Source organism: Epinephelus moara, chromosome 18 (genome assembly GCF_006386435.1).
Source record: "Epinephelus moara isolate mb chromosome 18, YSFRI_EMoa_1.0, whole genome shotgun sequence".
NCBI lineage: Eukaryota > Metazoa > Chordata > Actinopteri > Perciformes > Serranidae > Epinephelus > Epinephelus moara.
The window spans coordinates 20,224,002-20,243,241 of record NC_065523.1 but is presented as its reverse complement, the minus strand read 5'-3'; the positions used below and the strand labels follow the sequence as shown (position 1 = coordinate 20,243,241).

Below are 19,240 nucleotides of genomic sequence, written 5' to 3'. Positions count from 1 at the left end.
TTCATATATGGCAGAATATGTCTACTTCCAACTTGCTATGGTGAGATACATGTAAAAATGTAAGAATTTAGTAACACTGATTTGTTTTTTTCATTGATATAAAAATTAATATAAAATACAGGCACATAGAAGGACATGTAATGATGGCAAATCTGGTTAGCCCAGATTGTCCTGAGAAAAAAAACAAAAAAAAAAACAAGATATAGCATGTGTATGTAGCCTTTAGAATGACTGTGATATGAGCTTAAAAGTAAAGGTAGTAGAAATACCCCAAAAAGGCCTAGGGCCCATAGGATTATACGTGTGCCATGTGGAGTTTTCTTCTATGAAAAAAAAAGAAAAGCTTTTCCCCCTGACACATTGTGTGCATCCTTGATGTCTCATAAGCATTTTGCGTCACCAGATCAGCTATAATGCCCTAACTACCTTACACCCCTGCTCGTACTCTCAGATCTGCAGACCAGCTGTTGCTCTCTGTCCCCAGGGCTAGGCTTAAGATAGAGGGAAGTAGTTGCCGTAAAGGCTCCACGACTGTGAAACAACCTTCACTGGGAATCAGACAAGCCACCTCAGTGTTTTTTATTAAAACTCACTTTTATAAACCTTATCATCAATCCTCATCTTTGACCTGCAATCCAACCCTCTGGTCGCCCTCTTTGGCACCACAGGAGAGGGTGATGTACACCTGACTCTGATCCAACACCATACACTGTCTTCTGCCTCTCTGCTGGCCAGACTGGCAGTTTTGATCAGAAGGTTTGGGGCCCCTTTCTGAGATACTTCCAGAGCTGTCAGTTACATTGACGATTTTGTATTTGTTTCTTGTTCATGTTGCTTTCTGTCAGTGTATACGCTGATAAAGTACCCCATTATTCTGAACCTGCCTGTTCACATCCATGCTTGCTAACATGCAGCCCTCTGTTTCGTTGCCTGTGCTGATGCCTTGCTGCAATACTTGGTATGTTACCACCACCTACTGTCAATCAACACATATTACTCCTGAGTGATATCAGTGGTCAAAAACTCTACAGGGCTTCTTTAAATGACTCAGATCAGGACTGAAGACCGAGCACCAATGATGAGACTTACCTGCACCAGGTTCAAGCCTTGGATGCAGTTCTTCACTTCCTTTATAAGTTTCACTTTATCTGCTGCTTTTAATTCTGTCAATTTTACTGTGAAGTGGGTCTTCTCTTTCTTGACTGGTGCCTCCTCCTCCTCTGCGGCCTAAAATCACACAGAATAAAAAACAGCTATTTCATTTGTGCACTCAAACGATAGGAAATCATTGAAATTTGCAGTGATACAATGTGGAGGTTGGTCCTGTATCATCGACTCCCTGTACTTACAGCAGCAGGTACAGCTGAAGCCATCGCACCCATTGGCATCATTCCAACATCCTGAATGTTCAAAGTTTTCTGCAACCAAACACAAACAAAAAAAAAAAAAAAAAAGCAAATCATGACTTAACACAACACCACAGATGCATCTCAACCACCTCTTTCTGACCAGGTGTATCATGGTTTACAGTCAGTGACTTTCCAACAAACCTTGAGGAGCTCATTGAGGTCCGACACCTCTAATAATGTGAGGCTGGCTATGTCATTGACGAGCTGTTGGATTTTGGGGGAATATTGTTTGGGTGCTCCGTCTAGAGGAGGGGTGGCGATGGCGTCTGAGTGGGTGGCCGGACTGGTCTTCAGAAGTCGGAGAGCGCACAGGGCTGGTGCTTGCCGCTGAAGCTGTTGCCTGGAGAATGAGAATGGATTTACTGTAGTGTTCAGCGCTCAAGACACAAGACAAATTGTATCCACATATTAGTATATATAAAACCAGCTAAGAGCTGCAGTTCACATCTGGCATCAGAGGGCATCTTAAATGTGACTTGAGTGATCTTTTCTTTTTGGAGTTTGTCTATGGAGAAACTGCGACTATTGTTTACCAAAAAGCTTAGCTGACAGTCGCTACTTTACTTTGGTACAGACCAGTGCAACAACGATTCATCGTCTAATCAATTACTTGTCCACTATTACATTAATTGCCACTTAATTTCATAATGAACTTAATGGTTTGAGTAATTTCAGAAAGTCCAAAATCATCTGATTCAAGCTTTTACTGTGAATATTTTTTTGGTTTCTTTACTCCTCTATGACAGTTAACTAAATATCCCTGGGACATGGAGGAAAAAAGACATTTGAGGATGTTACTTTAGGCTTTGGGAAACACTAATCGACAAATTTCACAATTTTCCTGACATTTTATGGACAAAACAATGAAGCAATTGGTCGAGTAAATAACCGACATTAATCGACAATGAAAATAACTGTTAGTTGCAGCCTTAGTACAGACTTTCAATCATTGTCTGGCATAGACAGATAATGGATGCATTTTCAGTGACAATGCACTACTGACTAGTTCATTCCAATTCAGCAAATGTTACCCAATCATAATGCAATTTGGGGCCACATTCATTCAATGCTTGATCAGCTCACACATTATGTCCCCTTAAAAGAAATATATGTCTATATGAGAGCACCTATCAAAGATCAGTTTGAATGATTTCTGTTTTTTAAGACTGATTTGAACACTTTTAGGAGATAAAATCATGCAGTTACTTACAGGAAAAAAGCACAACTAAACTGATATGTCAATCCATAGATCACTAGACTGACAAATAATCCATGAGCAACTATGTTAATGGCTGATTATCTGCATAATTTATCTTTTTGTTCAAGCAAAAATACCAATCATTCCTTAGTTCCAGCTGCTTTTCTGTTTTATGAGCGCAAACTTGATATACAGACAATTTTAAAATGAATTATCTTTAGTTTTCCTATCCTGCTAACCACTTTGTGATCCCCCTAATGTATCTCTGTCTTCCTGTGACTCTTCAGGGAGGGGGTTGTCAAACATGCAGCAGGATGATATGAGATGAAAGCTGTTATACAGACACCTTGTATTATTTCCTGTTCCTGTTGCACCCTGGCCTGGACAAACAACCTGTAGCTCCTGTTAATGACCTGTTTACCGTTGTGCCCTAAACAAGTTAAGATATACAGCTTGCGGTTATTTGACAGGCAAAAACATGAATTTCCAGTCACTCGAGTGTGACCTTGATTGTCAGAAGCTACCAGCTGGAAGAAAATGAATCAAACAGATGCTATCTTTGAATTTCGCGACCAAACTTAAGTAAAATATGAAGCGTTTTCTCGAGACCAAATGCAACATATTGGGTTATGGCTAAAACTGTTACAGTTTATCAGTGTTCAGTTACTGTTAGCTAAAGCTAGCATTAGCTAACACACTTGACACACGGTCGTTAAACATGAAACTCCTCTCTGCCTCTAGACTAAATACATCCTTTATATTAGCACGAGCTGCAGAGCCAGAACATATTTTATAACCACAATAACCGGCAGCAGTCACCGGCTGCCTGCCCTTGAGGATGCAGCCAGTCAAAGCCTGTACCGTTACCGCTGCCCCGGTGTTACGTGACCAACAGACTGAATATTACGTACCGGTGTGTGGTGGCAGCGGCCCGCAGCGCGGTCCGGAGGCAGCGTCTGGTGCAGTACATGCTAACGGTTACTGGAGCGGTTTGTCCCGGACACGGTGTCCCTCAAAAAATATTACAAGACAGTTCTGTCACAGCCCTTTCAGTCCCTCTGCCTCAACAGCACATGGCGTCCTCTCAACTGCTGACCTACCCACAATGCAATGCGTGAACTGTTGGAAAACCTACGGAAGCCCAGAAGGTACATGCGAAAACTACAAATAAAGAAATGACGCTGATATTCATGTGGGGGGAAAAAGCAAAACACGGATATTAATATTGATGATGATGGTTATTAATATTAATATTATTATCATTATTATTATTATTATTAACAGTAGAAGTAGTATATTATTAGCTTATGTATTGTTATTATATACTTTTTGTGTCAGTACATATCACTGGCACAATTAGTTTTTTTTTGTTTGTTTAAAAAAAAATTGAAACAAATTTTTTTGTTAAAATCATTTTCTCGAAACATGATTTTTATTTATTTTAATATTCTTAAAATGTATGAATACTTAAATAACAATAATACATTGTAACAGGATGTTGATAAGCACATTTTATAACACAGTTGTATAGCTGTATAAAGCCCAAAATGAACAACACTGTTTAGTCAGAGGTGTCATTGTGTATGGGGACATAAAGTTTTGTGGATATTGGATACAATTATTTTTTTATGTGTTTAATGTGTCATTAACTTGCTTTAAAATAAGGCCATCTTTTTTTCCAACAACTTTTCATTCCTACTCATTTTGTAACTTGAGTTACAGCTTGACTGCTGTAATTCTTAAAATCTGAAAGAGATATAATTCTTCCTTTGATAAGTATTTGGTCCATGTTCACAACAGTACATTGCTTTTCTAAATGCCCCACTTTCACAATCTGTTCTATTACATTTAACATACCTGACCTGAAAGTTTGCATTGTTTTTACATGTAAAAAAATTCCCTCCAGCAAGTGGAATTCGTTTGTACATACTTGGATATGGTTGATGGTGTCCTAAAGTAGGCCTATCTTTAATTATATTAGATATAGATTATATCAGACTATAAGTCCTTAAAGGTATCAATAAGTGTATTTATAGTTAGTAGTAATGTTTACAGTATCTGCATTAATATCATACAAATATATACTTATCTACATATTTACAGTTATACAGAGTAACACTGTATCATAGACTGCATATTTTTATATTGTTATATATATTTTTATACAATCAATGCACTGTATGTTAACCATTATTTAACATTATGTTGCCGTTCCTCACTATGGCCACAAGATGGCAGTAAATACTCACAATTCTAAACACACTCAGGTATGATGATATCATGCCATATGATACTAAACACTATGATGACATTTATCATGTTGGTTCAGACACAAACTTATTGTATGACTTTATCTCTGTCCCTGTTTTGCCTTCTTGCGTGGACATGTTTGTGTGTCCTACCTGTACTGCACCAGTGCTGAACACTGAGGAGGAGCACAGAGGGAATCCTCTTAACCAGGTAATCTCTGCACCCCATCTGCTGTTACAGTCATCCACCACGTCCACCCTCCACCAATATGCTATTCCCTGGCTAGTCTCGGTCAACCAGCACAAGTGAAGGTAAGAGGAATCATCTGAGACAGAAAATGAATGCATAGGCTGGCAATACAAGGTGATAGGGTAACGTCCTTCTGCTTTCCTCCTCCAGACCATGCTGCTGTCTCCCCAGGCAGAGAGGAACTGGGAGGATCTGAGTTTAATGCTTGAGGATGTGCTGGAGGACCAGTCCCACAGGCAGCTGTTCGCCTTAGAGCTGGGCTCTGGGACTGGGCAGCATGTCATACGCTTTGCCCAGAAGATGCCCTTTGTTACCTGGCAGCCATCAGACATTAAGGAAGAGTCTCGGGACAGGTTTGTCTTAATAAAGAATATGCTACACAATCTCTTAATGATTCAAATGATTGCCAGTACAGTAGACTAGTGTGTGACAGTAAGCTTCATGGGCAACAGGTCGTACATTTTTTCAGTTATGTAAATATTAAATAGCAGCAAGTAATTCATGAGAACTTGATTCTAACATAAAAAATGTAAGATTAAATCTGAATACTCACTTACAGTATTAAGGCATACATTGCTGCAACCCATGCAAAGAACGTGCTGCAGCCTGTCCACCTGGATGCCAGCGAACCGTGGGAGAAATGGGCAGGCCTTCCTCGCAACTCCTGTGACGTTATTGTTGCCATTAACTTGCTGCAGTACAGCTCCTTCAAAACAGCACAGGTAGGCCCGGTGTCCTCATAAAATCGCTTAAAATATTGAGCTCAATTGTGTGAGTAATTCATGATATACTTTTTCTAATGATTTTCCAAGGGTGTGTTCAGTGGAGCGGGTCAGATCCTCAGACAAAATGGCCTCATAATAACATATGGGGTATGTACCAACAGTGGTTTAATAACATGATGTCATTATGCGAGTGTGCAAAAGCTGACACCTTTTTAAACATGTTCCAGGTGTACGCCATTAATGGCACCATTACGCCAAGTTGTAATGAACACCTTGACGCAGAGCTTCGACAACTGTGAGTGGCCGTTTATATCTTTTAATACAACATGGTCGCCCTTGGTGTGTAAATACACGGACTTATCTAATGCTTCTGCATAGAAATCCAGAGTGGGGTCTTCCAGACATCGATGTGCTGAGACAGCTGGCCTATGGGAACGGGATGCGTATGGAGAGGATGGTGAGTCACTTCCTGTAGCTTGGGGTAACTACTTGGTAATAAGTACGATATAACTTACGCCTGTATTGTTTTTCATTTCCAGATTGAGATGGAAGAATACTACAAATGCCTGATCTTCAGAAAACTTTAAAGAAGCCAAACTGCAGTTATATGTTAAAGGTCCAGTGTGTAGGATTTAGGGACATCTATTGGCAGAAATGGTATACAATATTCATAATTGTTTTCATTAGTTTATAAGCACCTTAAAGTAAGAACTGTGTTTTTGTTACCTTATAATGAGCCGTTAATATCTACATACAGAGCAGGTCCTTTTCCATTAAGTACGAAAATGGACAAATCAAACACTGGCTCCAGATTGGTCACCATAGCTCAAGTTTCAGTTCTGCAAACACACCACTAGATGTCGCTAAATCCCACACACTGGAACTTAAAAGTATACTTCATCCATTCAGTCACTGATGTAATATTATTGCCTTTACCCCTCTTGTTGAAACATGTGTGAATGTGACATAGCACACAGTATTTACATGAATAAAAGTTGTCATATCAGACATCTCTTTCTTTTTAAATCCCATGGAAAGCTGTAGAATAAAAACGAGAATAAGCAAGTTGACAGTAAGAACCAGATATTTATTAAATATAATTTTAAAATTACTTTTTAAAGTCAGACAGATCAGTATGATGGAGTAAAGAAGTTCACAGATGGCAACTGAAGGGTTACAGAAATCACTGATTGGGTGCGTGATAAATACATACATGCGGCACGTAATGTTCGCTCTGCAAGCATTTCCACATTTCGGAAGAGCCGAGTACATTTAAGAAGAGTCCCAACCTGCACTCACTGTGTCAAAGTCCTCATCTGTGACGGTTGCAACCAAACGCACACGGGATGGGGCGCCTGAAGGCTATTTGTGGTTAATTATGGGTTAAGGTCTGATGTTTCAGTCTCGTATTGTGTCTGTGCTTCATCAGCAACAACACAAACGATTTTAAAAAAGAGATGCGGGATGTTATAAGAGTTGCTGTACTGCTTTATTATGTGGAGTTTATGGTCACTAGTTGTGTCATTGTCATGATTTAGTTTATGAAAGCGTATTTATTGAGGGTTAAACAACCACCCAGCTAATCATCTGAAACTCCTCCCATAATGTACAATCCCTGCAACGCGTTGCATCATTTAAGAAACTACATTAAGACACTCGACATTCCAGCAGTGCACAACAAATAAATGTCAAAACAAGAAAAGATGACCCTCGTTTGTCTGCGTGTGAGAAGGGATGGAATTGGAAACTATAACTGGAATGGCCAGCTGTGAACCTGACAGAGATGTGAGTTAATGCCATTTATTTCAGACCTTTGTGCTTCCTCACTCTTTACCCTCACACCCACAGTCTCTTAAACAGCACGTACAGATGCCTCTCAATTGGGATACATTGCAATAATTCACTTCATTCCAGAAAATAATGAAAATTTAACATGCAAATTTTGCTTTAGAAAAATATGAGACAAAGGATGGTTATGTCTTGTCTTTTTTTTTCTTCTCAATTATTATCATATTTTCTTATTCATTTTTTTAAACTTTAATACCACTGACTATTTCTGAGCTTCAGTAATTCATTTAATGAGGAAATACTACATACATATCAGCTGGAAAGAGGGAGGAAGAGGGTGAAAGGGTCTGGGTTATGGTGCCATCTTTAGCAGCTTCACCCCGCATTCCCGTACTTCAGCAGGGAAGAGGCAAGGAGAGCAACAGTTCTGCAACATCATCACAATATTTTACATTGCCACAACATCACAGCAAGGTGGAAGGTGGGAGAGGTGTATGTGTGTGTGTGTGTGTGTGTGTGTGTGTGTGTGTGTGTGCGTGTGTGTTTCAGGAGGGCAGAGAGTCCGGAGAGTGAGGGGAAAGACCAAAGGAGGAGAGAGGGTGTAGTGTGTCAGACCCTGCAGCGTGCAGACTTCAGTCAAAAGAGATGAGCTGTGCCTCTGCACTGCCGGGCGCAACCTGAGGGACCTGCTGCTGTTGCTGCTGCTGCTGCTGTTGTTGTTGCTGCTGCTGCTGCTGCTGCTGCGGGCCACCAGGGGGAGCCACCTAGCAAGAAAAAACAGTAAAGGTCAAAATAGGAAGATTAATGAGGACTAAGCTTGGAATAACTTTAAAAGTAAAAACAAAGATACAAATAAATCATTAGCTACAGCTTCTTGTGTCAGTTCTAGGGATTGGCATTTTAAGTACTCGAATTACATTATTATAGAGTACTAAAAAAAAACTAACGTAAATATAGGAACATAAATTGGCCAATGGGAAAAGAAGCTCAATTTGAAACTAGCTTACTGAATATCCAGACTTCAATTAGCCTATTAAATCATAACTCAAACATAAGAAAAATAAGCAAACTTTCTGTTGCTGCTGTTACATAGTTTAGACGCAGTGGTAAAGGACTGCCTCCGGAGCATGAAGCCACTCTCCCTCTGATCAGTTCGTCTGCCCAATTAGCACGAGTTAACCCAGCAGCTAATATCTGACAGTGAGCCATTTAACGGTCCCATCAAACTCCCACCAACGCCAGACAGCTCAACTCTGTCATTAAACCCATAAAAAAAAACCTTAAGTAAGGTTAGCCATGTGATGTTAACAGTTAGCCTGGCAGCTGCTGTCACAAAGGCAGCTGCCCGGAAAAAGTGGAGAGGCCCAGTTCAGTTGCAAGATAACATTATCTTCTGGTTAGTAGTGGTACATTTACAGCTCACAGCAACTTAATACGACACAGTCTCTGGCTTTGTTTGATATCTTGTGTCGGCAAAAAATGCTGTTGCACATTTCCAATCCATCGTTAGCATAATAAGCTTGTTTACTATATTAGGTGAATCTCGCTGTCACAATTGTGCCAACTTTAAAAAAAAAAAAATAAATGCCTCAAGATGTTCTTGAGATATTGGATTCATGAAAATAAGACAAGCAAAGTCACAGTGACTGATCTTTGACCTCTGACCGCCATAATCTAATAAATTCACTGTGTAGTCTAAGAGGACGTTTGTGCCAAATTTGAAGAAATTCCTTGGCATTCTTGAGGCATTGTGTTCACCAAAACAGGACAGATGGACAGACAGACATATGGATGGACAACCTGAAAACATAACGCCTTAGGCCATGGCGCAGAGGCATTAAAAAAATAGATAACTCATGTTCATATGTTAGAGGTTGGACGGCAATTACTTTATACGTAGAACTTATACTGGCTTTCAATTTGAGTACTCATGCCCATCCCGAGTGAGCATATGGAAGACACAAGCTAATTACCACAAATGTCACAAACTCTTTACAAAGTTTTCCTCATGTTAACAGCGGGTGGCAAAGGAAGAAATAAAAAGTCGCTGACCTGTTGGTACATAGGCGGCTGGCCTGGCATGTACTGCTGTTGGGGGGGCATATTGGGGTCCTGTCCTGGCAATGCTGAAATCATGTTCTGCATGTTATACGGCTGGTAGCCCATGTAACCCATACCATTAGTGGGAGCAGCCTGGGACATGGGGGGCATACTCTGGGCCTGAGAGACCACGTTCTACACAGAAACAGGGACAACGGTTAGTGGGCTGATTATTCATCATTCAATATTTGGCAGGAGTTTATGTAACAACGATATCTCTAAAGTGGGAGTGAATCAGACCTGGTAGCCCTGTGTGGGCGTGGGCTGATAGTTGGAGTACGATGGACTAGTAGTGGGCGGAGCCTGACCAGGAGGAGGAGCAGGCTGCCCATTGGTGCCTGCAGCCTGGTACATGTATGCATTAACCATATTGGGATCTGGAGGAAGAGAGGACAGTCAGTCACACAGGAGCACATTAGAAACGAAACATAAAAATATCAAATATATTGCAGTAGGACAGTTAAATATTGTCTACTTCTAAAGCCATCAAAAGTCACCTGGGGCAGCGCTGGGCATAGCCTGGTACTGTGGAGGTGCAGTCTGCCCTGGCTGGTTCATATAGATGTTGTGCATAGGTGAACCCTCCACAGAACCAGCAGGGCTGAAGGTGCCTGGGTAGCTTGGTGGAGCACCTGGCTGGTACACCACCCCTCCCGCCACATTTGGGGGCAAAGACTGCATCTGCATAGAAGCGAATACATACATTACCAGACATTAATTCCCAAAGACATCTTATTTAAATGGCAAAACATGACCATTAAAATAAAATGTACTGCACTATGTGCTGTGTTAGTTAAGCCTGACAGGCGATGGTGGAGTATGCAGTGTGTACCTGGGCGTACGGCAGAGAGAAAGCAGGCATTTGGGCTCTCATCTGGATTGTGTGCTTCTGCTGCTCCAGACGCATCTGCCTCTCCTTCTCCTGCTCCTGGAGGCGCTGGATTGCCAGCTGTCTTTGCATCTCCAGGTACTCCTGCAGATCAAAGGCAAACACTTGTGAGCACGGCGATGAATAGTATATGAACATGTGCATTTTCAATGAAGAGCCTCACTCCATTACCTGTTTCTTCTGCCTCATAATCTCCAGTTTTTGCGCCAGCTGGATCTGCCTTTGTCTCTCTGCCTCCTCTGCGGCACGACGCAGCTTCTCTCTGTGCTCGTCCCGAAGTGCGTTGAGGGCTGCCCGAGCATCGCGCACTTGAGCCAACTTGTCCTGCAGCCCCTCGTAGTACACTACAGGCAACATGTGATAGTTAGGAGACTGGACACACAGAAATGCGGTGTTACACACAATCTCACGCATGGCTAACACTCACATCGCTTCTCATCTAGCTGGTTGAGGATGTCCAACAGCTGTGGATGCATGTTGTTGATGGACTGGAAGAGTGAGAGCACAGCGCTGTCGTTGGTGATGCTGCGCCCACGCATGTGGTTGCTCTTCATGCGGTTAAGAAAGGTGGTGACAGCATTCTGCAGAGCCTTCAGAAACTGTTCATGGTTCTCCTCCGATTCCCCGTTCTGGTACTGCTGCTGAAGGCGGCGACAAGTGGGAGGCAAAACACACAAAGTCATTTGTGGTCTGCACACTCCACTTCTGCTAGACATAAAAAAAAAATACTACTAACAACTACTACTACTAAGTTTCAACATACCTCCACTATGCTGACAGGCTGAACAGGAACATGAGTTTCTACAGGCTGACTGATTGGCGGAAGGGGCTCAGCCAATGGCACAGGGGCAGGGGCTGATGGGGTGGGACTCTTGCGAGCCTCTTCCTGTTTCTTCTCCCAGTATGTTCTGTTCAGGTAACGGGCCAGCTGAAATGTGACATATTACCATCAGTATTGAAAGCATGATGTGAGATTCCCATTAATCTACTTTAACGTGGATATTGAAGAAGACAGCAATCCCACATGTACCTCAGGGTCTACATCTTCAGCTGATGGAGCAGAGGAGTTCTGGAGAGAGCATATTGTTCACATTGGTCAGGTATAATTTTCTCAACAATCAGCAGACAGTTGAACATTGTTTTAGTCATGAAAACAGATATCTGTTGGTGTAAATAATTCAGTTTGTCAGAGAGAAAGGCAGCATGAGAAGAAGTCATACCACAGGGGAAGTGTAGAGGGTGCTGACTGGGGGTGCTGAGGAAGTCACTGGAGTGGGATCAGCTTTTGGATACATGGAGTAGGAGTTCTTTTGCCTCTGTAAGTACACACACAGGTATATGTGTCACCTTTTCTCTATAAACAGGCAGTGAAAATACAAGCATATTTCAGCTGTGCAACCCACCTTTCGCTCCTTCTCCTCAGCCTCACTTTGAGAAAGGGCAATGGCCAGCTGCAGCTCCTCCTCCTCCTGCAATGCTGCCTCATCTCTCTTGGGGGGCATCTGGTGAGAAAGCAGAGGAGTGGCAAGATCCAGCAACAGCCCACAAAATCCATTAATGGGTGGCTGAAAAAAAATCTTTCAATACAGAGCACGGTGAGGACAAGTTGTAATTTTGTATTTCTACCTGTGACTGCTGGGACAGTGGGCTGGTCAGGTACTCAGGAGGCAGCTCGGCGGTGCCCTGGGCAGGGGCTTTTCCTTCAGCTTTCCTAAGAGGAGGAGAGAGGGAGGGGTGGCTGGTAAGGAAAAGGGATCAGGGAGGACAAACAGCTTTGTGAATCAGAGGAGAGCATGCTGTATAAGACACCAACACAAGGCTCTGTTTGCACCTGGTATTAACATGCGTCCTGGGTGATCGGATCACAAGTGGACAGCTCTAAGAACCGGTGCGATTGCACCAAATGCATCCTCAATACGTATTGAGATCCAAATGCTCAGACTACATTTGGAAGTGTCTGAACAGCATATGGCCACATTCTTGTAGCAGTGTGTACGCCAGTAGGCCACACTGAAAAACTGCCTACTCAGCTGACGTTATTGCTTATCTGACTCCCCACTGTCTATTGCTGCCAATGTTAATGCTGAAGGACAGTCTCAGGAGCCGTTTTGCTCCTGGACAATGATCAGTTCAATGTCTGCTCAGTTACCAGAAGCTAACACAGCAGCACCACATGTTAAACGGTCCCACCAACACAGCAAACAGCTCAACTGTATTGTTAAATAAGGCCTTGAGGTGACGTTAGCTGTGTGATGCTAAGTCCTGTCACATTGTGTGTATGAGGGCACTTTCACAGACTGTCCCCAGCATGGAGCTTTCACTTTCACAGCTGTAGTCTTCTAGCAGCAGGCACTTAAGTGTGCATACAACATTATGAAAAGCTCAGTGCAAACAGAAATGATTCCCGTGTTTATTTGCAGACAGAGTGGGGACGTGATATGCGATCACAAGTAGTAAAGAAGCATATGGAGATGCATTCTAATGCCAGCTGAGAACAGACAGACTTAAGAGTGTCTTGATTGTAACTGGATCACCCAAGTCACATAGCAGATTAATACCAGGTGTAAACAGGCTCCAGAACAGAACAATACAAGGAAGTACACCATCCTGTCATTGCTGCTTGCTTTCCGCATTTGTTCTTCGACTAACACAAGTTCTAAATGTACATTCAGGTTTAGAGCTGCATCAAAAAACAACACACAGTCATGCCAAGGAATGTTAAGACTCTAAAGGTTTAACAGGGCAAACCCAATGTCACAATATGATAGCCATCTAAAAAATGTCTCCATAGAGTCGTTTACAGGATCAAGTGGCTTATTGATTTTGCATGTGTTCTTAAATTAAGAGCATTTTTAGCGTTATAAAATAGTCTATTGCATAACAAAAAAACTATAACTGTTTAATCAGGGCCATCTAATGTATTATGTGCTAAATTTCAGAAGACCTGTCATTAAAGAAAAAGAGCAAATTCAAACATTATGACAGAATATACTACGAGCAGGGATAAAACAAGACCTCGTTGGTGGAGGTCGCAAAGCAATAAACAACACAAAAAATGACATTTCTACACAAAATGAAATTCAACACATCGGTGAGGGTGAGCAAGGATGACAGACAAGACACTGCATTAAATAAATCTTAAAAGCTTTTACCCTAAGCCAAAAGCACTGGAGGCTGACAGTGATAAGGAACAGAAAGTAATCTAAAACCAACACACTTAGGCTCAGACAGCAACAAAAGCATACAACATAACTTCAGCAAGAGACTAATTTACACTGCCAGTGTCGTACTGCAGCTAATGAGGCAGCTCTCTACAGATAGAGAGGAATTGTTTAGAGTCACCGTCATTTGAACATTCACACTGGCTCCATCAGATCTGGGGACTCACTTGTTCAGCAGCTCAAAGCACGGCTCGCACACACGAACTTCTTTCTCTATGCCAAACTTGGGAATGGTGGAGTACTTAGACGAACACTTGCCACAGAAAATCTGGCCGCAGGCTCGACAATGGTGCTGTAAAAAGCAAAAAAAAAAAAAACACAAATCCAGGTCAACTCCCGCAAATGTGCTATAAGCATATACTCCTCACACACACACTGTGCTGTAACTGAATGACGGAAACAATAAAACCTTTACGTGCCCTAGTTTCAAGAAAGCCCGGCCTACCTTTCTTGTCATTACTCCAAACTGGACTCTGCACCGGTGGCACTCCTCAGCATCAACCCAGTCTGGGGCCTGGACAAAGCGGATATGCTATATTACTACAGATCTCAGGTCAGTGGAGCTTTGTGCACAGTCATACTCTGTTGTAAATACTTCAGTGCCACATGTATTTACCAGACAACTCAGGCTGATTCTACAAATATCACTCACTTCATAAAGTCTAGGTCAGTGGAGCAAGAAAAACAAAATGTCTCACCCTCTCAGCTGCAAACATTGCATCACTCTCCTTAAACTCAGGGAACACATGACCTATGAGAAAAGAAACGGAAAACAAAACTGTTCGACATACAGTATGATAGTTGTTGTTCATAATAACTGTTGTGTGAAACAATATAACATGTTTTTGAATATTTCATGAGATTTCAGTTCAGTTTTAGTCATTAAAACATTGCTTAAAATGTAATAACATACACATACAAATGTGTTTTTCTTAAACGTAACTGTAGCTAAGACAGAGTTGAGAAACAGTTATCTGGGTGATTCATACTTAAAGAGAATCTCAATCTTCCTTTCAGGCAAGCTTGATGGGGAAAGAAAATCAAGTATAACATAGAACGTGTCCACCTACCTTCCACTTTCATGATCTGGTATGTGTCTTGGACCACCTTGTATTTGGGTTCGTTGCGGAAGGCGTGAGCCCAGGCCTGGATCAGGTAAAGGATCTTGTTTCTGACATTTGGCTCTGTCTGTTTCTGGTGGTAAAAGAACCACACAGTGAAATAAACAGTATCTACACCTTCAAACCTCTCTTGTGTTTATATTCTATGTTTCAGTTGTCACATAACAGTGGTACAACTGAGCTGGCTAAACAAGCTGAATTAAACAACACTGTGTCTGGTAACAAGAACTGAGGTGGGAAGTCCCTATGGTATGAATAACAAAACTCCGGTCACAAGGCTATGACATCATCAGGAAGTGGCAACCAGCATGGGCTGCAGGAGCTTGTGTCACATGACACGGCAGGGATCCAATCAAAAACTGCTAGCTCACGCTGTTATGCAGCTGGCTGCCTGATGCGATGAGGCTTCCAGCCAAAATATGGTCAGACAAATCACCCTGTCTGTGTGTAATGGGGCAAAAACACTGTACCCAAACATTCCAACTGCTTGTTTATGTAACACATAGTTGCACAGATATTTAGATATTATTCAACTCTAAGAAGTAGCTGATTACTCACATAGTCGATCGACACAAAATTCATTAGAAAAAACAAACAAACAGAATGACATTTGATTAATTGTTTTAGATGCTCTATCAACCAAAAATGATGAATATTCACTGGTTCAGGTGTCTAAAATATGAGGATTTGCTGTTTTTCTCTGTTTTATATCATTGTAAAGTGAATATGTTCAGGTTTTGTTCTGTTGAGCAAACAAAACAGACATTTGAAGATGTTACCCTTATTCAAGTAATAACAAAGGAACTGGCACATTAACCGATAATAAAACATTCTTTAGTTGCAGCCCTAAATTCTGACTTCAGTTCACTTTTGTCAGCAAATTCAGCTTCACAAAGAAAAGAAAGTATTAACTACAACTACAGTACATTGTAAATGATAAGTGTCACCTTCAGTAAATCCTTCAGTTCCTCCATAGTTTGTTTACTGGCCACTTCATCGTGGACTGTTTGGCCACAGTTCTTCACCACTGACTCCAGGACCTGAAGGGTGAGGTCACAAAATCATTCACTATGCCAACTGTGTTAAACACATTTCACCAGAGCAGCTTTCTTCATAAAAGAAGTGATGAAATTGGAACAAAAACAAGCACACTAACACACACAAAAATAGACAGCTGTACATTTTCCATAGTCACAATTTCCCCCAGTTTACAAAGTATCTCTGATTGCTGTACACACATCTTACCTCAAGTGCATAGAGGGCCACATGTGGATTTTTGTCATTCAGCTTCTTCTTGATGGCCCCGATGGCATATTTAGCTCTGCAAAGACAAAAACAAATATTGCTCAGTAGAAAAATCAAGCACTTGTCTGAGCTATTTTCAACTTCAGTAGTGACAGATATGAATGTAGGGGGAACTTGGCAGGATCACTCACTGTGTGTCTCCTTGTCGAATGAGATCACAGATCTGCAGGATGGATTCCCAGTCAGTCTCCAGCAGCAGCTGACTGGTGGCTTTATCTGCAATTAGTTCAGATGGTAAAAGCTATAACACATGTACTGTCTATCTAATATTTCCTACACAGTATATGCTACCCCAAACCAACATGTCAAAAAAAATGACAGGCCTCCTCCTCTCTTAATCACAGGCATACCATATAGTAGACTAGCTTTACAGAAACAATGTCCATTTGAGCTTCACAGATATATTGAATATCTACACTCAGCTGTCAGTTTATTAGTTACACCTTGCTGAAACTAATGCAGTTGAATACAGTTAAATGTTTATAAATGTTTTTTAGAGATGCTGAATCACCCTTTTGATCATTTTTGAGGTTGTAACAGTGGTGCTGTTCAACTGTATTGCATTATACTGACACATGTTTCTATTATTTTTTAAATTAACTAGCGAATAAGTGTGTATTATAAATACATATACTGTATTTTGTGTGTAAGGCAAACATTCTCTTGATTTGTTACCATTACACACAGCGATGTTTTCTCTAAAAACAGTAATTACACAGTAAATACCGTAGAAGAAGAATAGACTAATCTTTTTAAGAGACAGATAACTGACCTACATCCCAGTGTTTTTTATGCAGAAACAAACAAGTTTTTAACTTTGTAATGTGCAATGCGGTGACGTGAGAGAAAATATGATCTGGGATTTCACTTTGGTTATCATGTGCTATACATGTTAAATTTGCTGAGTTTCAAAAGATGCCTTATGATTTAGTAACACAATGTTTGGACTTATTTCACTGCTTTGAATGGGGGTGCCAGCACTCTTCCCAAAATACTGTCTTATTACTGACTCCATCTTGTGAAATGTGACTTTGATGAAGTGGACAACCAAAAAAAGCCCTTGCTTAACTGTTTGGCAATTGGTGCGTGGTAATACTTCACATAACTGTATCTTTTGGAATATGAAAAATATGGACAACTATGGCACAGTATCCACTGACATGATTTGTTTGTACCTGATCTTGAAGCCCGGTGTCAACATCTAGTTTCAACTACATTACGTAAAAAATACTACGCTTACATGGTGTGTATTTCTAAATGTTTGTGTTGCAAATTCGACAACACACCACAAAGCACAAGAAAGCAAACTTGGTAATGTCCAACCAAAAAAAACATTGTACAAAATGCACAGAGGGTGGTCTACAAGCTGGCTTCATGAGGTCATTTTTACCTCATAGCACCCCTTCAAGACAGGCCATTTATTGTCTGGTTTTATGTTAAGCACTGTTTGTTTCATTTTATGCATTGATTGTGCCATATACAGTTTTTTAATTGCTACTGAAACTCAAGTAAGAATATTATCAATAGATGACTATGTGTTAGTTATTAATTTAGCCTACAAGATGCTGCACATGTATGATAACGGAGGTATTTTCTCCTTGGAGAGTGCTAAGGTAAGCTAAGCTAATTAGCCACCTCACACCACCTTTCCCAGCTGTATTTTCATGGGAATGTGTCTAATTCGGTGTAACATTGATCTATACAGAGACTAGATTAGCAGCTAGCTGTGCTAATTATACTCGTCTAGCAGCGAGCTAATCAACCTGTTGGGGACTTAAAAAAACTTACAACAGTAAAAGTCACAAGTTAATTATCTCTCAAATGTCAATGTTGTCCTCGGCCGCTTGGCTTTCTTGGACAGCCGGGGCCATGTCATGAGTTACACAGTGGCATTATTACTGAATCACTACGTTAGCTAACGTTAATATATTATATCATGTATGAAGCTGGGGTGAACATAAAGGAAATCGACAACCCGGTTTAGCTTAGATGGTAGCACGGAGATAACACAAGAATAAGGTAACATAGCTTTCATGAGAGCTAGGGTAAAAATATCGGACACATAACACTGTATTCGCTACTTGCTAATTTAAGTGAGCCTTTCTTAGGCCTCCAAACAATAGCAGCGAAATTGTTAGCAGGCTAAAATTAGCTGGCCTGAGAGCCACAGCCCCAGCGTCTGTCAAAACAATACGCTGGAAAAACATCGCACTTTGACTCACAGTTGGCTAATAAACTATTAATCTAACAGATGTGGTGATAACTTACCCAGAAGCCTTTCAAATGTACCTCCACCTTTTCCCATATTAGATTCAAAGTGTCAAAGTAGCTGTCGAAGCGTCTTGTTTAGTCAACGGGTCCTGGTATTTTCACCGCTGAGGTGTTAGCTTGTTAGCTTATCTGTTAGCCACGGAGCACAGCGCACAGCTGTATGGCTCTTCCTACTTCCCACTTCCGGCCAATGAACAGCAACATGGGGGGATTTGCTCCCTCTGGCGACTGAAAGAAAATGTAATGACAAGTACATTTTTCGCAGTTATCACAGATAAATAATATGTCAAGGGCGTGGAAGAAAGTATTTGCAGTACTTGTGAGGTAAACTGCTAGCATGTTTTCTGCTTCTTTAGACTTCGTTGCTAACTTCCGGAAATATTCACTGGAGGCCCCACAATGCCATATTATCACCATACTTCAGTGACAATGTAACATAATAGAGATTTTAAATATTTTGCGATATGCTGAGTATTACAATAACATATATTGCAATGTTTTACCCTTTTCAAATGCAAATTGTGTCTCCAAAGGAAAACTTTATTAACATCTGTTTGTCTCCCTAAGTTTTTGGTCTATTCATCTCACTTAAGTTGTTTTATCGAAGCAAAATGTATCTAGTGGACTGAAAAAGCAGGTGATTACCTTAAATTTTAATTTAATAACCTGGGCTATTATTTGCTTAAATCAGTGAAATCAACAGGCCTGCATTTG

At 41.0% G+C, this 19,240-nt stretch overlaps 3 protein-coding genes across 7 annotated transcripts in view; 1 reads left to right on the top strand and 2 right to left on the bottom strand.

The window, feature by feature from the left end:
- Positions 1 to 3,720, bottom strand: part of mrpl12 (mitochondrial ribosomal protein L12) — a 5,248-nt gene extending 1,528 nt beyond the window's left edge. The window contains exons 1-4 of the mRNA XM_050069871.1: positions 3,519 to 3,720; positions 1,551 to 1,749; positions 1,350 to 1,418; positions 1,090 to 1,227 (exon numbers count right to left, since the gene is read on the bottom strand). Of these exons, the coding sequence (XP_049925828.1) occupies positions 1,090 to 1,227; positions 1,350 to 1,418; positions 1,551 to 1,749; positions 3,519 to 3,577 (465 nt within the window). The 5' untranslated portion in view covers positions 3,578 to 3,720. The remainder of the gene's footprint in view (positions 1 to 1,089; positions 1,228 to 1,349; positions 1,419 to 1,550; positions 1,750 to 3,518) is intronic.
- Positions 3,721 to 5,075: 1,355 nt separating this feature from the next.
- Positions 5,076 to 6,839, top strand: zgc:103625 (methyltransferase-like 26 B). Its single transcript, XM_050068804.1, has 7 exons — positions 5,076 to 5,168; positions 5,257 to 5,459; positions 5,666 to 5,828; positions 5,919 to 5,978; positions 6,059 to 6,126; positions 6,210 to 6,288; positions 6,371 to 6,839. Exons 2-7 carry the CDS (start codon positions 5,260 to 5,262, stop codon positions 6,416 to 6,418), a joined length of 618 nt encoding a protein of 205 aa, XP_049924761.1. The 5' UTR covers positions 5,076 to 5,168; positions 5,257 to 5,259; the 3' UTR covers positions 6,419 to 6,839.
- A 58-nt stretch (positions 6,840 to 6,897) lies between these two features.
- hgs (hepatocyte growth factor-regulated tyrosine kinase substrate) lies at positions 6,898 to 18,683 on the bottom strand. Of its 5 annotated transcripts, none has more exons than XM_050068798.1 (20): positions 18,524 to 18,683; positions 16,387 to 16,471; positions 16,196 to 16,271; positions 15,898 to 15,990; positions 14,900 to 15,023; positions 14,528 to 14,580; positions 14,275 to 14,343; positions 13,997 to 14,121; positions 12,235 to 12,346; positions 12,012 to 12,110; positions 11,829 to 11,924; positions 11,639 to 11,677; positions 11,372 to 11,536; positions 11,036 to 11,249; positions 10,780 to 10,952; positions 10,552 to 10,692; positions 10,217 to 10,400; positions 9,960 to 10,096; positions 9,672 to 9,854; positions 6,898 to 8,383 (listed from the first exon to the last, which is right to left on the bottom strand). In XM_050068798.1, exons 1-20 carry the CDS (start codon positions 18,558 to 18,560, stop codon positions 8,252 to 8,254), a joined length of 2,337 nt encoding a protein of 778 aa, XP_049924755.1. In that variant the 5' UTR covers positions 18,561 to 18,683; the 3' UTR covers positions 6,898 to 8,251. The 5 variants fall into 5 exon arrangements, with proteins under 5 accessions (XP_049924755.1, XP_049924756.1, XP_049924758.1 ...); XM_050068799.1 differs by having other exon boundaries at positions 11,036 to 11,246; XM_050068801.1 differs by having other exon boundaries at positions 12,235 to 12,319.
- Between the last annotated feature and the right edge of the window lie 557 nt (positions 18,684 to 19,240).